Raw genomic sequence first — 18,512 nt, 5'->3', positions numbered from 1 at the left:
CGCAGTGCGTAGACGTAGGGCCGTTGTGATTGGCTAATATTGAAATACAACAATAATAACCAATCACAACGGCCCTATGTTTATTTCTCAGTGCCGTTGGGCACTGAGAAACAGGCTTGTTATCACAGCTTTACTCCGTCCTTAGATAAAAAAACGTTTATGAATAAGGGGGTTAGTGTTTCACGTCAGCTATATGTTTTTTACGCTTTTAGCTATAACTTATAGGGACCCGCAGTTTGAAAAAAATATCGTATTCAATAAATTACTATACTCTCATAATATTTTTTGCAGTGTGCGTTGTGAAGATCCACGGTAATTGCATTTGTCCTGCGAATTACGGGCAATTCTTCATGCGTACCATTACTTCAAAGGGTTGTTCTCAGTATTAACAATGTAGGTACTGAGTGGATTTTAAATCACGTACTTAATTTTAGTACTTATAAGGAAGCAGTGTTTTATAAGTTAGTTAGTAAGGAAATTTATTAGTAAGAGTAAAACGTCATTTGCCTTAATATAATGTAAAATCTCGTGACGGTACCTGGCTGATCTCCGTTGAAATTGGCCGCCGCGCCGTGGCCAAAATTCGGCTAGGAAAGAATCAAATCAAATAAAACTTACACAAAATATTACTACATATTATATTATCTCATATTCGCATATTCATCTGCAAAATTAAAGTAAAATATTAGCTAGCAAAAAGTTATCAATCCACAAGCCAGGAAATCATCAGCGACTATTTACATGTCTGTAAAATAGTCGGAAAGTAAATGCTATTTAAATTTTTTTGGTCCAAATATCAAATCCGCGTCAGGTGCTCCTTTGGGATGCTGATATTTCTGGCGGACATGTTGTCCTCTGTTGGGATTGCCACTACCTCCGGATCCTCCTCCACTTTCAGCGCTGTACTCTTCTTCTTCTTGCCTCTCGGAAATATTCAGAGTCAGACTGAAAAAGAACCAATAGTTGTTTTCTATTTCTTTATATAAAAAAAGTATACGTGATGTTGAGAAAGAGTGTATTATAACTTGAATAAATCTTTATCTCATTACCTAATACAGTAGCTCAGTAGTAGAAATATAAGTTTAATTATGACACCTATCGATTAATAGCCGTTTACAATAAACAATCCCAATCTCAATCTTCAATTCAATTCCAGATTGAAATAATTCAATTAAAATAATTCAACTGTAAGCATGTCAAAATAAACTTGATCTGATTGGTCCATTTTTGAGATAGATAGAAAAAGCGATTGGGATCGTTTATTGAAAATGGCGGTATGTGTGGTTAGCGACTTGGCCAATTCAAAGCGGACAGTTAGACATAAGCTAAGCTACGTGAAGGAAATAAGTGTGCGTGTTTCTAACATACCGTTTCACTCTCTCCATTTCTTGTTTATCAGCCAGCGCCTGTTGTTGCAAATTGCTTGCAAGTTCTGGCGGTGCGCTGAACGATTTGTATTGCGGCTTTGTTCCTTTGCGCACCATCAAAACAAATTCGACGCCTTCTTTACCTTGCTAATAAAAAATGGAAATCGATTTTAACAAATGTTTTACAAGTAACATGTTTTAAAAAAACTATGCTTACCAATAGCTGTTCGTATGTTTTCTTAGTGGTCTGCCGACATGTCATAGGGACTGCAATATCTCTCTGTTGCGGTCTATTCTCCCGTTGTCTCTCTGCTATATTTTCCGTAACCATTTTTTCAAACGCGGATTCGAACTCTACATCTTCCACCTGAAAGAGGTAACCAATTGCAATCACTGAGAAGTATTGAATGAATTAAGTAATATCTACTATCAAAGTAATATGCGTAAAAGAAGCTATATTTTGCATTAGAAACAAATAATGTTGTGTAGTTATTAAACACTTTACTTACTGGCTTTGGAGCTGGTCTTCGTGGTTCCATATTCATGTCATCTTGAAGTAAACCCTCATCATTATTCATATTTTCTGGCAGTGGTTCTTCATCAGAACTTTCCTCTGGCAAATGTGGATTGTCTGTTTCATCATCTGTCTCTATAATCGTGTCTAACCCTTCATTCACACTATCGTCACCGTGGTCTTCATTATCGATCTCTTCTTCACCCAATTCAGGATACAAAGTCTGTCGCAATTCCTCTATAGCATCTTTACATTGTTGCCAACTTGTGAACATATTTAACTTAGGCCTCAAATTGGTCAGGCATTCTTGATATATATTGTATACGTAAATGGGAAATTTGTTTTCATCAGTCCATATCGGATCGGAGTATTTGAACCAAAAGTAATGTTGGAAAAATATTAGGAAGTAATCGAGTTTCTTCTTACTAGACCCGCTGTTGAAATAAGCGCCGCAGATCTCGAGGAGAGCGCAAACCAGTCTTATTCTGAAAACGTTTTCGGGAGGATCTAAAGGCGAGACAGTGTTGTGATCGTTTGTCACCCCAAAAGTTATAAACGAATACAGAACTGTAAAAACGTCGCGGGAATCCAATAGCTTGTAGTTGTATAATTCGCCGAGATATTTGACTGTGGCTATTCTTCTCTGATTGTACCTTGGGTGCGGATCTTCCATAGTAAGTCTTATCTCTTCTAATATTGTGTCCACAACTGCTGGCGCTACTACTTCTTGCCATGCCGCCAGTTCAGCTGTGAGGCGCGCCAAAGCTCTTCTGGCACTAGCTCGCACCCTCCACCCACCTGCTAAATGTTGAATTGCGATTGCCGAAATGTCAGGGTCGTCCCAATTTAACTTACGCATCAGTCTAAGTATTTTCTCTTCATTGCTTTTCTGTAAATCTTCGTGTAGTATTTTCCTGATGAACTGATGCATTGGCGGTTCTTCTTCCTTAGGTTGCGCCGGTGTTTCGGGTGGACAAACATAATAAAATGCATTTTCGATTTGTGTGACATATCTCGAATCTAGGGCTGACACAGTCTACAAAAATATTTTTTTATTACATAAGAGTATTTAAAAATACTGTTTAGATAATAAAAGGTAAGGTAATAACTTTAAAAATCGAGTTATTGAGAAAATTAATAAATATGTAAGTCAAAGTTAATTACGTCACAGAGAGGGCGTACATCACCAATGCTCCAAGATGTTTAAAAATTCTGATACTGCTGATTGTTTTAGATAATAAACAAAAATAATATACCTTTTTCCTCATCATTTGCTGCAAATATATCACTGTCCGTTGGTGTGTGTCTGAATTACAATATAAATATCTTCCACAAGTCTCCAGCAGATTGCATGCCATTTCAATGTGGTGATGTTTAAAGTCATGCAGAAGTACTTTGAGGCAGAACAGAGCTTCCATTTTAGAATACAAACCAAATTTAACCAACTCTCCTATGAATCTCACTACTTTTATCTAGAAAACAGAAATAAAACTTTCATAAATTTATAGGCGTTTAAGGGTTATCAAATAACATACATAACATAAAATTTAAGTGTGTGGATTAATTTACGCACTATTCTTTAGTGGTGCCTAATTTTTTTTCAAGTTGATTGTGTTTATATGCAACTGTGTATGCTTTATATTGTAAATTTGAGCTTAAGTATACTATAACAGTGTTATGGTGATGTGTTAATATATGTTGTGTTAATATTACTAAATGAATAAACATATTTGTAGTAAAATATAAATTGTCACCTACCTTTGACTCTATATTGATTTGATCCTTCTTTCTAACATGATATTTAAAATCCTGCTTCAACATTTGACACAGATCAACACATACATCAGACAACACAGGATACAGAATAGCTGCAAATCTTGAATAGAATGGGAGTAAGTCAAGCCGAGTTCTGGCAACACTGAACAATTCTCTTGTTAGTTTCTTTCTATTATTTTTCGTATTGAGATTCAAAACAAAATCCACGGCGGCATTATCTATTAGTTCGCGATTGATGCAATTTGGTAAATCACTTAAAAATGCATCAAGTGCGTACCTGAAAATGACAATATTGATCATGCCCATCATTATCATGTATCAAATATCTCCTTCATTAACACTTAATAAAGTTAATTTGACTAATATGTGGTTTTAAATTTGGGCCCTAGTTGTGAAACACTGTATATTTCTTTATTAATTTTATTATACATAATATTCTGATTTATAATACCAAAATAGATAAAAACTACAAAGTTATACATACACAGAAAATTAAGTGTATTTTTTATTATTTAAAAAAAATCATACTTATTAGAGACATAAGTTGGCTGTGCCTCTTCCTGCTCAACATCGGGTACTGTAGGTGGCTCCTCAGTGTCACTCAAATCGTCTTCTTTTATATCTTCATCCAGCATCTCTTCTGTCACAGTCTCTGTTTTATTTTTCACAGTCTAAAAATTAATGTTGCACTATTTAGATTTTTTATCTAACCTTTTTAAATAAAAATCAGCAACAAAAACAAATTAAATATACTATACACATATTCATTCGGAACAAATATTACAACTAATAAAATAATTAAGAAAATATTACAAAGAGTCATACCTCTTTTAGTTGATAATTAGGCATGAAATCTTTGAGGTCTGGTAGTATAGTGTAGAAAGTCCTTGTATCTTCATCCTGCCATGGGTCTGTGCCAGCCTGCATATTGAACTCCTCATTGCCACCTATGGTGACGGATCCCTGAGTCTCTATCACGGTCATAGTCAAGGTTGGAGGCTCACCAGCCTCTCCTAACTCTTCACCCAAAACTTCAGCAAAGTTTTGAGCACCAACCAACAGTTTATCATAGGTAGCCTAAAAATATTTGTTATTATGGACCTCTTGAAAAGACAGTTTTCAAATAATCATTCAGAACATACCACAGTTACCTACAGATATAATATGTTCATTTTACTAAACACCAATAAAAAATACTAAGCAATTTCAACAATTTTTGCAAGAATTACATTAAAATTTATTTGGTTCATGGCATCTAATTTCTCACCTGATGTTGCTCCAACTGATCTTTTCTTTCCTGTGACAGTTCACCTCTGGTATGCAGTGTTCTTTGATTGGCAGCATGCAACGCTTGCAATTGAGCTCTTTCAGCCAACAAGTGCTTAGTCAATGACACAAAATAATCCTTCAACAGTGACCGCACTACTGTTTGCTTCTCAGCTGGTAGAAAAGTGTTCCGCGGTATTGTAACATTATATTTCTACAAAATAATAAATGGATTTAACTAATTGTGACACAAATAATTATTAAAGGCATTTACATCAGGAATATAGACTGTTATACAAAGAAAATCGTATCTTTTCTGCATTATACTTGAAATGCTTTTGAACCCGTTCCATCTTCAATTTTGATTAACTCAAGTAATAACATCGGAAACCCTATAAAAACCCGTATGAGATGTGTCTGAAAAAAACTGACAAACAGCAAACAGGATATTATTAATCTTATTTTATGTATATTAATGCATTTACCTCAGCAGAATCCCTTATTTTTTTAGGCATTAGTCCAGCATAATCTTCACCACAGTGTTTACAGAATGACAACAGTATTGGTATGTTGTTATGTTCCTCTTTGTCCATAGATATGAGCACAGTAAGTACATTTCCCAACAACGGCAATCCAGTTTTATTCATAAATATTCCCGCAGCAACCAGCTCTGCATAAAATCTGATATCCACCCGTAATTTCGACGAATTCACTATCTTATCTGTAGCTTTAAATGTCAAAATCTTTTGCCAGTTTTCGAAAAAGTTTGATGAAAACTCAGCATAAGTTCGATGGAGCAATGAACACAGTTGAAGTGCAGCAGGGATGTCTGACATCTTTAGTTTCGCTTCTGCAATAGCGGCTGCAACCTCCGATATATATTTTGTTAGGTTCAAAGCACTAAAATCCTTTAAAAGTACGTCGATTTGTGTAGCACTGAACGACTTTAATTTTTTTACAAAGGTCGTATTTTTCTTCAGACCGGAATCCAATTTTGAGAAATAATTCTCTGGAGGGCGAACGCAATTCAAGTTTTGGTTACGTACTTCAGCTTTTTGTTTGAGTCTAGCTTCCAGGTTTGCCACATATTCACTAAGTGTGGACTTTTCACTTTCCTCTGTATTTTCAGGCTCATCTTGTACAGGTGCTTCACTTTTCTCCGGCTCGTTGTCAGTTGAAGTCATTTTTTTAGATTATTTTTACATGGACAATTCTTATCTTTTACACTGTAAATACAATAAGCGTATGTACCTTTTCTAAAATTAAATAATATTTTGAATTATTAACCTGTTTGACATTTATTAGCGATATTTTCATCTATAGGGAAGAGCAGATGTGAATTAAGAATTGTTCCATAGTGAATAGTTCTTTGGATTGGTTGAGATTGGTTCCTACGATAAGTGTAGCATACAACTCAGTGAAAATATAAATCACAGATAATATAAACTCATACAACTATTCCGTCCATTATGTAGTACACCAAGAAACCTCAGACAAGAAACCGTACACACATTTTTTTTTTTACTTTCAGGAAAAACAAACGAAGTTAGGCAAGCCACGATAAATATAATATCAGATAGGTATATCATTTAAGATTTTTTCACCTATATCTGAGGATTTCTTTCAGGATGGTCCCTTACTTATACGTGTCTATGAATACATAGAAATAATCAAGTTCGATCAGCTGTTGTGCCATTTGTCTGCAAACATAACCTATACCATTGTTTTCAGGGGATAGTTTCCTTAATTTCTATTATAATTTATAATACATAATTCCCTTTGGTTGATAAGTAATAACTAATTACTAACAGCTTATATTAATATTCTAAGCTGTAAAAAATGTGTATTCTGTTTATGTGAACAGTGAACGTGTTTAACAAGCAATTTTATTTATATTTTAATATAAATGAAAGGAATATATTAAATTTTGGTTACAAACAATTAATACGACATGTGTGGCATATTTTGTGAAATAAGTTGCAAGGAATGCATTGTAGTAAAGGTAATATCAAAGCAGTATTATGTTATTAGGGCGTAAACATATTTTAAAGTGGACTTATGGAGTAACTTATTTATGCATATTGTACGGACAAGCTTCTTTTAAAAAGTTAAAATAATAATCCGTTTTATGAATGAATATTATGTGGCAGGATACTTCTTATTCATATTATATTTTAGGATACTCAAGTAATTGACAGGATTAAGAATAGAGGACCTAACTGGTATGATATTATTAACATAACTGGTGATACTAGAATCAATGCATCATTCTGTAGTTCAGTATTACACACGCAAGGGCCGGAGCTGACAGAACAACCAGTGGTGAATGATTGTGGCATACTACTTTATAATGGTGATATTTATGATGAGACTTGGGACATAGAGAAGAGTGATACAGAAGAAATAATGCATAAACTTAATAACAGAAATGTAAGTATATATCTATTAGGTACACCAACATTTTAATCCACTATGCAATTCATATATGTTTATAGATTTATGACAATAAAGACTTATCAAAGATTTAAAAATTGAGACATAAATTGTGTATCCTTACATGTAAGTCAATTGAAATGAACTTTACTCATGTTTCCAAAATTTCAAATATAACTTTAAGAAAGAAGTATCAAGTAGTTTAGTTTAGGCAACTTAACACAACCTGAGGCCTGCCAGGCTTTCTCATGCAGTCTGCCAAGTTCTTGCAAGTTGACCCCTAAACTTTTAAATAATTTTATTAAATTTAAATAAACTTTAACCAAGATATGCAACCACTTAAGCTATGTAAGATAAAAATCATTAAGTTAATAGTGAATAATTTTTATTTAAATATTAAATTCTGTTTTTAGCATCAAGTAGGTAAATGAATTCACTTATGACTAAGAAAGACATATTTGTGGCCCATGTGAAAAAAAAGTTAAGGACAGCGTTTCAATGCCCTAATGTTAAAATATAACATTTTGTGAGATTTTAGCAAGTCTACAATTTTCTAACAATAATTTTATAAATTTCAGGATACAAAATCAGAGCAGGAAATCATAAATATTTTGAAGTTACTCAAGGGTCCTTTCAGCATTATATATTACAATAAAGCTACGAATGACCTGTTCTTCACCAGAGATAAGATTGGCAGAAATAGTTTATTGTTCCATATAAATAATAAGTCATTTGTGATCAGTAGTGTCTTAAGTGAGTAAAATATTTTGTTGCTACATATCCTTATCATTGTTTGTTGTATCTACCTACTGTGTATAATTTAGAGGCAATTATTTCTTTCTAATGCATTATTATTTTGTGTGAAATACTGAGTAATATTTAATGATGTGAGTGTGTAACTGTCATTTGCCACATATAACATTTCTCTGCCAAGACAAAGGTTGCAGGTTCGAACGCCTACCAAGGCATGGATGTTGGATATCTGACATTTTAATCCTTAAAATGTCAGATATCCATATTGTATATTATATCCTTCTAGGGAAAGTGTAATTATAGAATTACGGTGGTGGAGTGGGTGGCGGGGGGGGGGGGGGGGTTGATTACAGATTCACCACGTAGTTTTGTTTTGTTTCTTACAGGTAGAAAATATTATGAATGTGTTGAAGTTCCAGCAACTCACATTCATGTTCTGAATTTAAGAAGTAATATAATTTCTCTTCATCCTTGGGATTGTGAGGCTTTATCATCTGAAAAACATGATTTAGAAGATTGGTTTAATATACTACAATCACGACAAATGTTATCTGATGAACAGTTTGTTCTTGAATATCACAGTACTCAGAATTTGTTTAATGAAGTAAGTATAAAATTAGTGTTGCTATGCATTAATAAAAAATATATACTTAATAAAATATGCCTTAATAAATTACAGGACAATGTCGTTGAATATATACAGACAATTGCTGATACAATTAAGTGTAAACTGACATTAATGAAAAAAATTATGGAACAATCTGTAATTAATGAAACCATTTTTAAAATTACGAAGCTGTTAGAGAAAAGTGTAGAAATTCGCCTAAAGAGACAGCCAGCAAAATGCAAACTTTGTATCACACTAAATGCATTAATTTGCCATCACAGTTCAGTTGGAATACTTTTTTCTGGTGGTTTGGATTGTACGATACTTGCTTTTATAGCAGACAAATACATAAGCCAAGAACAAAGCATAGATCTAATAAACGTTGCTTTTAGCAAGAATAATAATCAATCTTATGATGTACCAGATAGAATAACTGCGAAACATTCTTTAGAGCAATTAAAGAAATTATGCCCAAAACGGTATGTGTTTGTTGTTCATACTAATCAAAGTTATGATTCTATGTAACAGTTTTTTTTAACTACTTGTCAACTCGTTTAGTGTCCGAGTGAGGCGTCGGGTTCAGTTTCAGACATATTCGGGGAAAAAATCATTCGGCGTAATTTCGGCTTTTAACTTGATACATGGATGGATAAACCTTGTTCTGAATTAGCAAGTTGGCTACTTTTTATTTCGTGAATTTGCTCCTATAACAAATTTTGGCATTTTTAATCAGATTATTTAAATAGATGGCGCTCGCGTTATACGGATGACGTTTAAGTTGGCTAAGTAATGTGTCTACGGACTTATGAAATGGAAAAGCTTTTCACAAAAACGAAGTTGCGAGCAACATCCAGTAAATAACAAATTGTTATAAGTACATGATTTACAAAAAATATTTTTGACACATTCTAGAATGTTAAGTAATTTTTGTCTAGTTCCACTATAGTCATTACAAGCCTTAAATTTTCGTTTTAACATATTTTTTATTGTTAATGGACGCTTGAAACCAATCTTAAAATGATTTTCTTACGTGTTTTAATCCCTCAGCTTCAACCGAAATTTGTGGTGACAGGCCATTAGGCGGCTACGGAAATTTTAGATATTAAATTGAAAGTAGTTAAGTATATGTAGATCTATGATTTCTTATATAATTTCCAGGGAATGGGTATTTAGAGAAGTTAATGTGACAAAAGAAGAATTAGAAAGGTGTCAAGCTTCAACAATAGCAGATTTGGTATATCCAAGAAAAACAATTCTGGACGAAAGTTTGGGATCGGCTTTGTGGTTTGCCGCGCGAGGACAAGATAATGACAGCATATCTACTTCTAGGGTCAGGAGTAATATAATTTTTCGCATCAAATTGTTATAACTTATCATGATGAAATCATAATAAAAATATCACTCGCCCGACATGTACATACAAGTACTAGATTCTTTATTTATTAACATCGAGGATTGTTATTTCTTAAAAATAATATGTTTTTCATTCAGGTATTATTATTAGGATCTGGAGCGGATGAGCTATTTGGCGGCTATACACGACATAGAAATGCTTTTAGACGACGTGGTTGGTCGGGACTTGCAGAGGAATTAGACCTTGACTGGAAAAGGATATCTTTCAGAAATTTAGCTCGAGATAACAGAGTAATTTGCGATCATGGTAGGCAACCTAGAATGCCTTATTTGGACGAGGATTTTACCGAATTTGTATTAAAATTGAAACCTTGGTTAAAGTAAGTAAATAATGTTATTTTGCGAATATATATTACATGGTATATCAGTATAATACTAAATGATAAATTTTATGGTATTTTCAGATGTTTCCCCAGCGATAGTTTAGGCCCTGGGGTTGGTGATAAGTTAATGTTAAGACTTATTGCCGTAAATCTTGGGCTGGCAGATGTGGCTTTATTTCCCAAACGAGCATTGCAATTCGGTTCGCGTATAGCCAATAAAAACGAAAAAGGAAGTGATTTATCTAAATCGTTTTTATGTGAAAATAATAAAAAATAAAATACACTTATAGCAATAGAACCAATAGTTTTCTTACGACCTTTGTCATTACTTAAGAATAAAATATAAACAATTATAGTCATAGTCCTCTTTTACAATGTGATTTATAATGTTTCCGTAAACCACTGTGCGACGTGTAAGTTTTTTTACAAGTTTCACAGCCATAAGGTCTCGAGCCAGTGTGTGTCCGCATGTGACTAGTTACATCGCTACCTCGCTTGAAATGTCGGTCACATCTGGGACATGCATAGTTTCTCTCTTCACTGTGTATTTTCATATGCCGAATAAGATCTTGCGGTTTCGTTGACGTTTTGCCACAGATTTCACAGACGTATGGTTTAATTCCTGCATGAGAACGCATATGAATAGTGAGACTTTCGATTCTGCAGTATCTTTTAGGGCACAATTTACATGGATATGGTTTTAAACCTGAATGCGTTATTATATGATTTTCTAATCCTGCTTTCATCTTAAATATTCTGCCACATATTTCACACTGAAATTTTTTTTTCGGTATGGATTTGTCGAATCCTTGTATTGTTGAATTTTCGTTATTTATTATGTTACTTTTTGCAGTTTCTAAATCAGTTATTTTATTATGCTGACTAGGTTTTTGACTACAAATGTCTAGGTTTTTGTTTACTAAAGCGGAACTTGCTAATGTTCGAAGTTTTAAATCGACGTCCATGCATTTCTGTTTAAAGTTGAAAAAGATTGTCACCATTTCTTTACAAGTTTTGCAAATCTTTGAAGATAATCCGTCGTTTGGGGAAATCTGTAAAAAAAAACATTTGTTATAAGTAACTTTATTTGAAGTTTTATTATAATTTGCTAAACTTTTACAATAGGGTAGTTTTCCTATGTTTGATATAGTTTATTATTTTATATGTAACAGAAAATAATATGAAAAAGAAATTCTTTTGTGAAATTCGTATCTAAATTGGTTGTATAATAAAGCAGTATTATTCATATTCGTCATATTGTAGTGAGCAAAAGTGGGGTCGTGGTGGGGTTAATCGCGCTGTCCTTTTCTCGCAACGTTATGGTTGGTGACACTGAGTGGCGTCATATTTTAGTCCGGTCAATTTAAACATTCGAAGCTACATAAATTCCCATCAAGCTGAAAAGCAGTAAGGTTGTTAAAAATATGATCAAAAATAAAATTTGAAAGTTCCCCATCTTTCCCCTGTATGGAAAAAAAAATATTCAAGGTCAAAAGTCAAAAAATGAGTTTTTCGCGATTTTCAGCGAAACTGCAAGTTTTATCATAAAAATATCTCAGACAAAAACTGTAGATCATAAAATAATCTACAAAAAATGTACCAATACTTTTATCCTATGAGCCACCGTTTTTGAGATATAACGATTCAAAAATTTGTACAAGTTGCAATCGTCATAATATGCACACGTTCCACGCCACCAATGAGGTCGTGTACTTAGCGCGTTTTTTTAACGTGGTTTCCCCCGTAGGCCTACTCCACCGGTCAGTTGTGATCCTGTTTAATTTTAAACTATTGCAAAATTACGGAAATTTGTAAATATTGGAAAACATAAAAAACGATGTAAATTAAAAAAGTGGTGAATTTTATTTGTCTGAATTGTAACCGTCAAACTCTTCTCGATCTTCTTCTTCTTGTTCTTCTTCATTCTGAGTGCAAGTAAATTGTGTCAATAGCGATGTATCCTCGTAGGAATTAAACGAATCCTCCTCTGTTAGTGATTCAACATTGGAGCACGACCGGCCTTGACAGTTTGTACATGCCAGAGAACAAAACAGTCCGACTTTTTTGCAACCACATTTAGCACTGCATCCCTTTTTGCAGTTGCAAAAAATTGTGTTCAGCAGTATTTTCGGTGCAGGTGGGAGTAAAGTTTAACGTAACATACATATCGATGCTTATCTAAGCAGGTAGTTTTTTTAGGAGCTCCGTACATAGAAAGAAGAAAGCGGATGCCGTTGGTGATAAATTCTTCTTGAGTTGAATTACTGTTTTTAAAAACTCCAGCACATTGAACAAAATTTAGTTTTTCACACATTTTGAAATTTTGATATATTTTATAAGTATATGTTACAATCACCGATAGAAAAATATTTCAACATATATAACAACTCTAGATAAGAGATGTATATACGTGGCGCACTCATGCATATTATGACGATAACAACTTGAACAACTTTTTAAATACGTTATATCTCAAAAACGGTAGCTCGTAGGAAAAAAAGTATTGATACATTTTTTGTAGATTATCTTATGATCTACAATTTTTGTCTGAGATATTTTTATGATAAAACTTGCCGTTTCGCTGAAAATCGCGAAAAACTCATTTTTTTACCTTTGACCTTGAATATTTTTTTTCCATACAGGGGAAAGATGGGGAACTTTCAAATTATATTTTTAACAACCTTACTGATTTTCAGCTTGATGGGAATTTATGTACCTTCGCTCTCATTTTTAGGTCTAGATTGACCGGACTATTTCACAATTACTGTAATTTGACAACTTCCCTTTCCACCAAATTTAATTCTTCATTACTTATTTATTAATGTGTGGATTTTGTAATTTCTTTTTCCGATAGATTTTAGTTAAAATACATTTTTGATAAATGTATGTAAAAAAAATCGTCAACTCCCTATTCCTAAAAATACTTACATACAAAAGAGATTGCTCATAACTTAAAAAATCTTTCTAGTTCTAAGATAATCCTATAATGCATTGGATTCGGTTTCGGCAGGATACTGCCGAAACTACGACCGAAATTGAAACTACGTGTGTAAACAGTCATCGCGGAGTATTAATGTTTCGTATGTACATTAAATAAGTATGAGTAAACCAATATTTACTGATTTCTTTATTGTCTATTTTTCAATATAAAATTGATTTTATTTAGATTCAAAAACAATTCATTTCTTCAGTAATTTATACTGAAACGTTCATTTTATAGACTTAGTTTCAGACAATAGTTAAATATCCCCTTTTCTACTTTTACGAAGACATAAAATCCAACAAACCGACATTAGATTTCATTTTTGGTTTCGGTTAGAAAAACTAGTTTTGGTCACACTTGTAATTATAAATGGCTAAATAATAGGAAACTAGAATACCACAGTGTTAAAATAGCATACCTGAATACCAATACAAGATGCAGCTTTCACACCAATATTAGTTTCACCATCAAGTGTTAATATATCCATTAATAATTCTGAACCCATGCATAGCCTACAAAGTTCCTTCATTGCTATATTTTGTCGCTAATCCAAATTTAACATATTTTCGGAGTCTTTGTTAACATGTAAAACTTTACTACGATAATTTGAATATTAGGTATATTTAAAGATCATTGAAGTATAATTTTAATTTGGTACCGCATTTTTCTTTGTACCGCATTATAATTTCATACATTTTACTAGAAATTAAACTCGTCGAGGCACAAAATTTTCTTACTAGTATAAGTTCGTAACTGATGTCGTCTTTATTAATTTCCAACTTCATAATAATTCATTCATAATATTCCATATTCTAATGCATAGTTTTTGAAGGTGTCTTATGCACCTAGGCTTCATTCACAACTAAACTACAAATCGTATTCATGTTTTGTTCTTATAATATTGTATGCCCATTGTACGCCTATGCAATATGATATAGAGACTGCACACCGCCCCTCTTCTAATTTCTATTGATTATAAAAAATAAAGTTGTACTGTTGTGTTGCCAGTTGTTGGCTTTATCAAGTACATAATATTTAAATGTGTGCTCTACAAAACTGTACTTACTCGATTAACGTGAAAGAATTTTCCAGGATAAAAATCCCGCAATACATTTTCCTGAGATAGAAAGTATACAATGTCCTTTCTAGAGTCCTCAAACTATGTCCATACCTAATATTCATCAAAACCGGTCAGGCACTTTTGTTTATCGCCTTCAGACAGGCAGATAGATGCCGCGGGGTAGTTAATTTTATAATATATTTTTAGAACTTTTAAAAAAGGAATAATTCCGTCATACATGGTTGTTGCTAACAAACTCTTCAGCTTTATATATTAGTATAGATGTGATAGATCTTTAAAAATACCCTCAAACAACTGTTTTTCCAATTTCCCATAATTTTGAGGTATTTTTTATTCTAGGACCCCTGTATGGGGACATTTTATTTTCCCGTACCCATAGAGCTATGTTATTGTCTTTTTCAATAGTTCTTATAGAATTTTATGACTGTACATGTCATTCATTCATTCCCTTTTGAAGACTTGTTAACTGTCATTGGAATGAGAATCTCTAAAATAGCTAATACACACACCATTAGCGCACCCACACATCCAACATAAAAATGGCCGCAAATCGTCGCAAGCAAGACGATAAAAATTTAGAAATTTTACGTGAACTTATTTCTTTAAATGGAAATAAATATTGCTTAGATTGTAATCAAAGAGGGCCTACATACGTAAATACTACAATCGGTTCTTTTGTGTGTTCAAAATGTTCGGGAATGTTGTAAGTATTGTTTCTACGTTATTGTTGCTTTTGTCTGTTTGAGAACAACAAACCTAAAGATATTTTATTTCAGGCGTGGCCTGACGCCTCCTCATCGAGTGAAGTCGATCTCAATGGCCACGTTTACTCCGGAAGAGATAGAAATTATAAAAGCGCGGGGTAATGACTACTGCAGGCGCGTTTGGCTCGGTCTTTATGAGGGTGAAAGTGTGAATTTTACTGACGAACAGAGTGTCAGGGACTTTATGTCCGATAAGTATGAAAAAAAACGTTACTATTTGGATGCGCCGCTAAATAATTCCGTAGTCAACGGGAACTCTTCACTAAAAAATAAATCGAAAACTAGAACCGGAAGCAGTGCATCGAATGCGGCTCCTTTGATATCGATTGCGCCGCAGACGTTAAAAAGTGCGCCTAACAATAATACGGCAGTGCAAACGGCGAAAGTTGTAACCAATCTATTGCCAGCACCCACTAGCAATGATGTCAGCCACAGAATCGCAAGGCCTGTTAGCAGTATGGGGCAACCACTTCTTAACAACTTAAATGCACCACCCGTGCCCACTGCGCCAGTCAACATACCACCTCCTGTACCTGAGTAAGTTACAATGATTATCCTCATCTATCATGTTTGCATTCTCTATGATTATCCTATGTAATAAATAATAAATTGTTAAACAATTCTTTTTTTGTAGTTTCCCAGTGGATTTTTCTACAGCGAATATATACAACAGCAGTCAGTTTAATAATAATAGTTTCAACAGTATGAACAACAATTTGATGCCTTCACCACAGATGGCATCACCAGCATTCAATGCTTTCACTCCGCCCACAACATCTGCAAGTAAGATTATGATCTCAGTAAATTGCAAAATTTTGTTTTATTGTAATAATTTATCTTAATTATCATTGTTACAGATGATCGCTATGCTGCTTTAGCAGACTTAGATTTAGCATTAAGACAGCAAAACATGAAGCAAATGGGTAAGAAATTTTTTATTTCATTATCAATTATTGTCAAAGTATACCAAAAGTAGAACATATTTTATTTGAATTTCTTTATTTCAGAGGAGAGTAATCCTGTAATTAACAAAAACCCATTCCAAAGTGCAACAACCAATGACATTTTTGCCAATAAAAACCCTTTTTTCAATGGAGGATGGAGTATTCCTACTGCACCAGTACCGGTAAACCCCTTTATGGTAAGTGTAATCATGCAAAAAATATTATAAAACCCGGGCCTCCATTTTATTATCTGAAAATGTGTTAAAATTCAAATACAATATTCTGCATAGTATCTATATTATGGTAACAGGAAATTATTTATCATATTACATATGAGGCTTCTATTTACGTTGCATGTGTCCTTGAATCGCTTGATAATATTTATTAGCACGCTAGTGCTTAGATTTGGAGTTGATTGGTCCATCATGCATGCCAATGTAGTACATCACACATGAGCCAGAGGTATGGCTCCTAATAGGAATGAGACTATAATAAGAAAGGATACAATATGCAGTTAATTTTTTTGACAATACATAAAAGGCTACTCTGAATTTTTTAATCGGTATCTAGTAATTTGCAGTTTTGGATCTAAAAAACTGTAAGAATAATAATTACATTGTCCTTGTATTTTATACTAGCCTATTGCGGATTGGTAGACTTCACACACCCTCAAAATTCTTATAGAAAACTTATCAAGTACACAGGTTTCCACACAATGTTTTCCTCCACCATAAAAACAAGTGATACTTCACATAGAATTCACACATGACTTTAGTGAAGTCAGAGGTGCATGCCTTTGGTTTTCGCCCCTAAGTAGACTGTCGCTGCTTAGTGGATACTGTAGTTTCTTTGCAAATGTGGATATCATAAGTTCTTTAGTGACCATTGGTGTTGCATTAACTAGTCTGTTTCAAATTAGTTTGTGTTCAAGTAATACCATGTAACTAATTATTATTGATCTCATACCATTAACTCTTTACAGTACTAACCATACAGCATTAGTTGACTGTGATGTCAGACATTATTTTGCATAAATTATTTCTAACAGTAATGCTTAGCTAAATTGCATATATGTTCCTTAGTATGTGGAACTCAAAAGGCATTTGGCAGATAATCATTTGGCCTACTAACCTTTTGCTTGTTCTACAAATAGCTTTGCATAAGTACTGAAGATAATATCTGTGTGGGTTTTGTTGTGCTTGAAGTACTTGATTTAAAGCTGATATTGATGAATGTTTATTAGTAGTTAAATATTGTTTTGCTTTTTATTAATTGTAATAAAATGATCATTATTTATATTGTTGTCATAATGAGTTTTTTTTAATATTATAGTTTTTAAAATGTGTATGCAAATAAAGTATTTAACTAAATGTTAGCATACATCAATGCAAAGGAAATAGATGAATATCAATGTTTTTATTTCTGTCACACACTGTTGGCACATCAGTTCATAGAACCCCTTATCAGAAAATATTTTTAAACATACTGGATAACATAGTTATTAAATGTATCACTCTCTGGGCAGTTGTTATTAATATGATAACATACCCACAAATTTTTATCTTATTTATTTTGTTTCAGCCAACAACAAACAATGGCAGTTTTACAAATTCGAACAATCCATTTCTCTGATTGGTGTCTTTGAAGTGGCACAAACCAAGTAAGAAATTAAAGAACAAAATAAGTAACAAAAGCACAAACCATGCTACAAACTTTATATAATAAAAAAAATGTAAAAGTAGTTAAATAATTTATTAACATTATGCCATAGAATATCTGCATTGACCATTACTTTATTGAATTTTTAATTCAACACGCTAATGGTTGTATACTTCAGTGCCTCACAATATGCCTTAAAAATGAATATTTATAAAGATATATTTCTTAATATTCTACTATAGTTATAAAAAGTATTTTGAATGTTAAAAGACTGTATAAGTTAACATGAAACGAATATGGATAAAAGTGCTGGTCTTAGCTTTATTCTAAATTATTTAGTTAGTACTGTTACGAATATAGTTGGGCAATGTCAAGGCCAACTGCTGATACCAGATTAAAGATTGTTGCAAAATTGAAAAATGAATACTTTACTCATGTTACTGCAGACACATAGTCACCAAACATTTTTATTTGTAATATAATATGTGCATTAGACAAATTTTATTTGTATAATGATAAGTATTGTGTGCGTGAGCGTGCGCTTATAATGCGCTACTAATAATTTCCTGTTGAGTTTACAAACAGACACCTATATTATACACAACACAATTTTAATGCACATAGATTAT

General features: G+C 33.0%; 4 protein-coding genes across 6 annotated transcripts; 2 read left to right on the top strand and 2 right to left on the bottom strand.

Annotated features, from left to right (window-relative positions):
- Positions 1–621: 621 nt before the first annotated feature.
- LOC115443687 (regulator of nonsense transcripts 2) lies at positions 622–6,107 on the bottom strand. Its single transcript, XM_030169193.2, has 10 exons — positions 5,409–6,107; positions 4,925–5,137; positions 4,483–4,734; positions 4,186–4,328; positions 3,640–3,934; positions 3,138–3,353; positions 1,877–2,917; positions 1,585–1,734; positions 1,369–1,514; positions 622–945 (listed from the first exon to the last, which is right to left on the bottom strand). The coding sequence occupies exons 1-10, from the start codon at positions 6,105–6,107 to the stop codon at positions 771–773; spliced, it is 3,330 nt and encodes a 1,109-aa protein (XP_030025053.2). The 3' UTR covers positions 622–770.
- A 238-nt stretch (positions 6,108–6,345) lies between these two features.
- On the top strand, positions 6,346–10,750 carry LOC115443688 (asparagine synthetase domain-containing protein CG17486). Of its 2 annotated transcripts, XM_037442110.1 has the most exons (9): positions 6,488–6,503; positions 6,655–6,925; positions 7,102–7,353; positions 7,935–8,109; positions 8,496–8,713; positions 8,789–9,195; positions 9,875–10,046; positions 10,208–10,449; positions 10,534–10,750. In XM_037442110.1, exons 2-9 carry the CDS (start codon positions 6,875–6,877, stop codon positions 10,727–10,729), a joined length of 1,713 nt encoding a protein of 570 aa, XP_037298007.1. In that variant the 5' UTR covers positions 6,488–6,503; positions 6,655–6,874; the 3' UTR covers positions 10,730–10,750. The 2 variants fall into 2 exon arrangements, with proteins under 2 accessions (XP_030025056.2, XP_037298007.1); XM_030169196.2 differs by lacking the exon at positions 6,655–6,925 and having other exon boundaries at positions 6,346–6,503.
- LOC115443689 (zinc finger protein 33B) lies at positions 10,448–14,416 on the bottom strand. 2 transcript variants are annotated; one of them, XM_037442112.1, is made up of 3 exons: positions 13,854–14,416; positions 11,159–11,504; positions 10,448–11,074 (listed from the first exon to the last, which is right to left on the bottom strand). In XM_037442112.1, exons 1-3 carry the CDS (start codon positions 13,962–13,964, stop codon positions 10,809–10,811), a joined length of 723 nt encoding a protein of 240 aa, XP_037298009.1. In that variant the 5' UTR covers positions 13,965–14,416; the 3' UTR covers positions 10,448–10,808. The 2 variants fall into 2 exon arrangements, with proteins under 2 accessions (XP_037298009.1, XP_037298008.1); XM_037442111.1 differs by having other exon boundaries at positions 10,448–11,504; positions 13,854–14,413.
- Positions 14,417–14,975: 559 nt separating this feature from the next.
- LOC115443710 (arf-GAP domain and FG repeat-containing protein 2) lies at positions 14,976–18,295 on the top strand. Its single transcript, XM_030169235.2, has 6 exons — positions 14,976–15,219; positions 15,293–15,817; positions 15,915–16,063; positions 16,138–16,203; positions 16,288–16,421; positions 17,806–18,295. The coding sequence occupies exons 1-6, from the start codon at positions 15,056–15,058 to the stop codon at positions 17,854–17,856; spliced, it is 1,089 nt and encodes a 362-aa protein (XP_030025095.1). The 5' UTR covers positions 14,976–15,055; the 3' UTR covers positions 17,857–18,295.
- The last annotated feature ends 217 nt before the right edge of the window (positions 18,296–18,512 follow it).

Source organism: Manduca sexta, chromosome 23, assembly GCF_014839805.1.
Source record: "Manduca sexta isolate Smith_Timp_Sample1 chromosome 23, JHU_Msex_v1.0, whole genome shotgun sequence".
In the NCBI taxonomy this organism is placed as follows: domain Eukaryota; kingdom Metazoa; phylum Arthropoda; class Insecta; order Lepidoptera; family Sphingidae; genus Manduca; species Manduca sexta.
The sequence above is the reverse complement of the archived record's forward strand: the minus strand, read 5'-3'. Positions and strand labels throughout refer to the sequence as shown.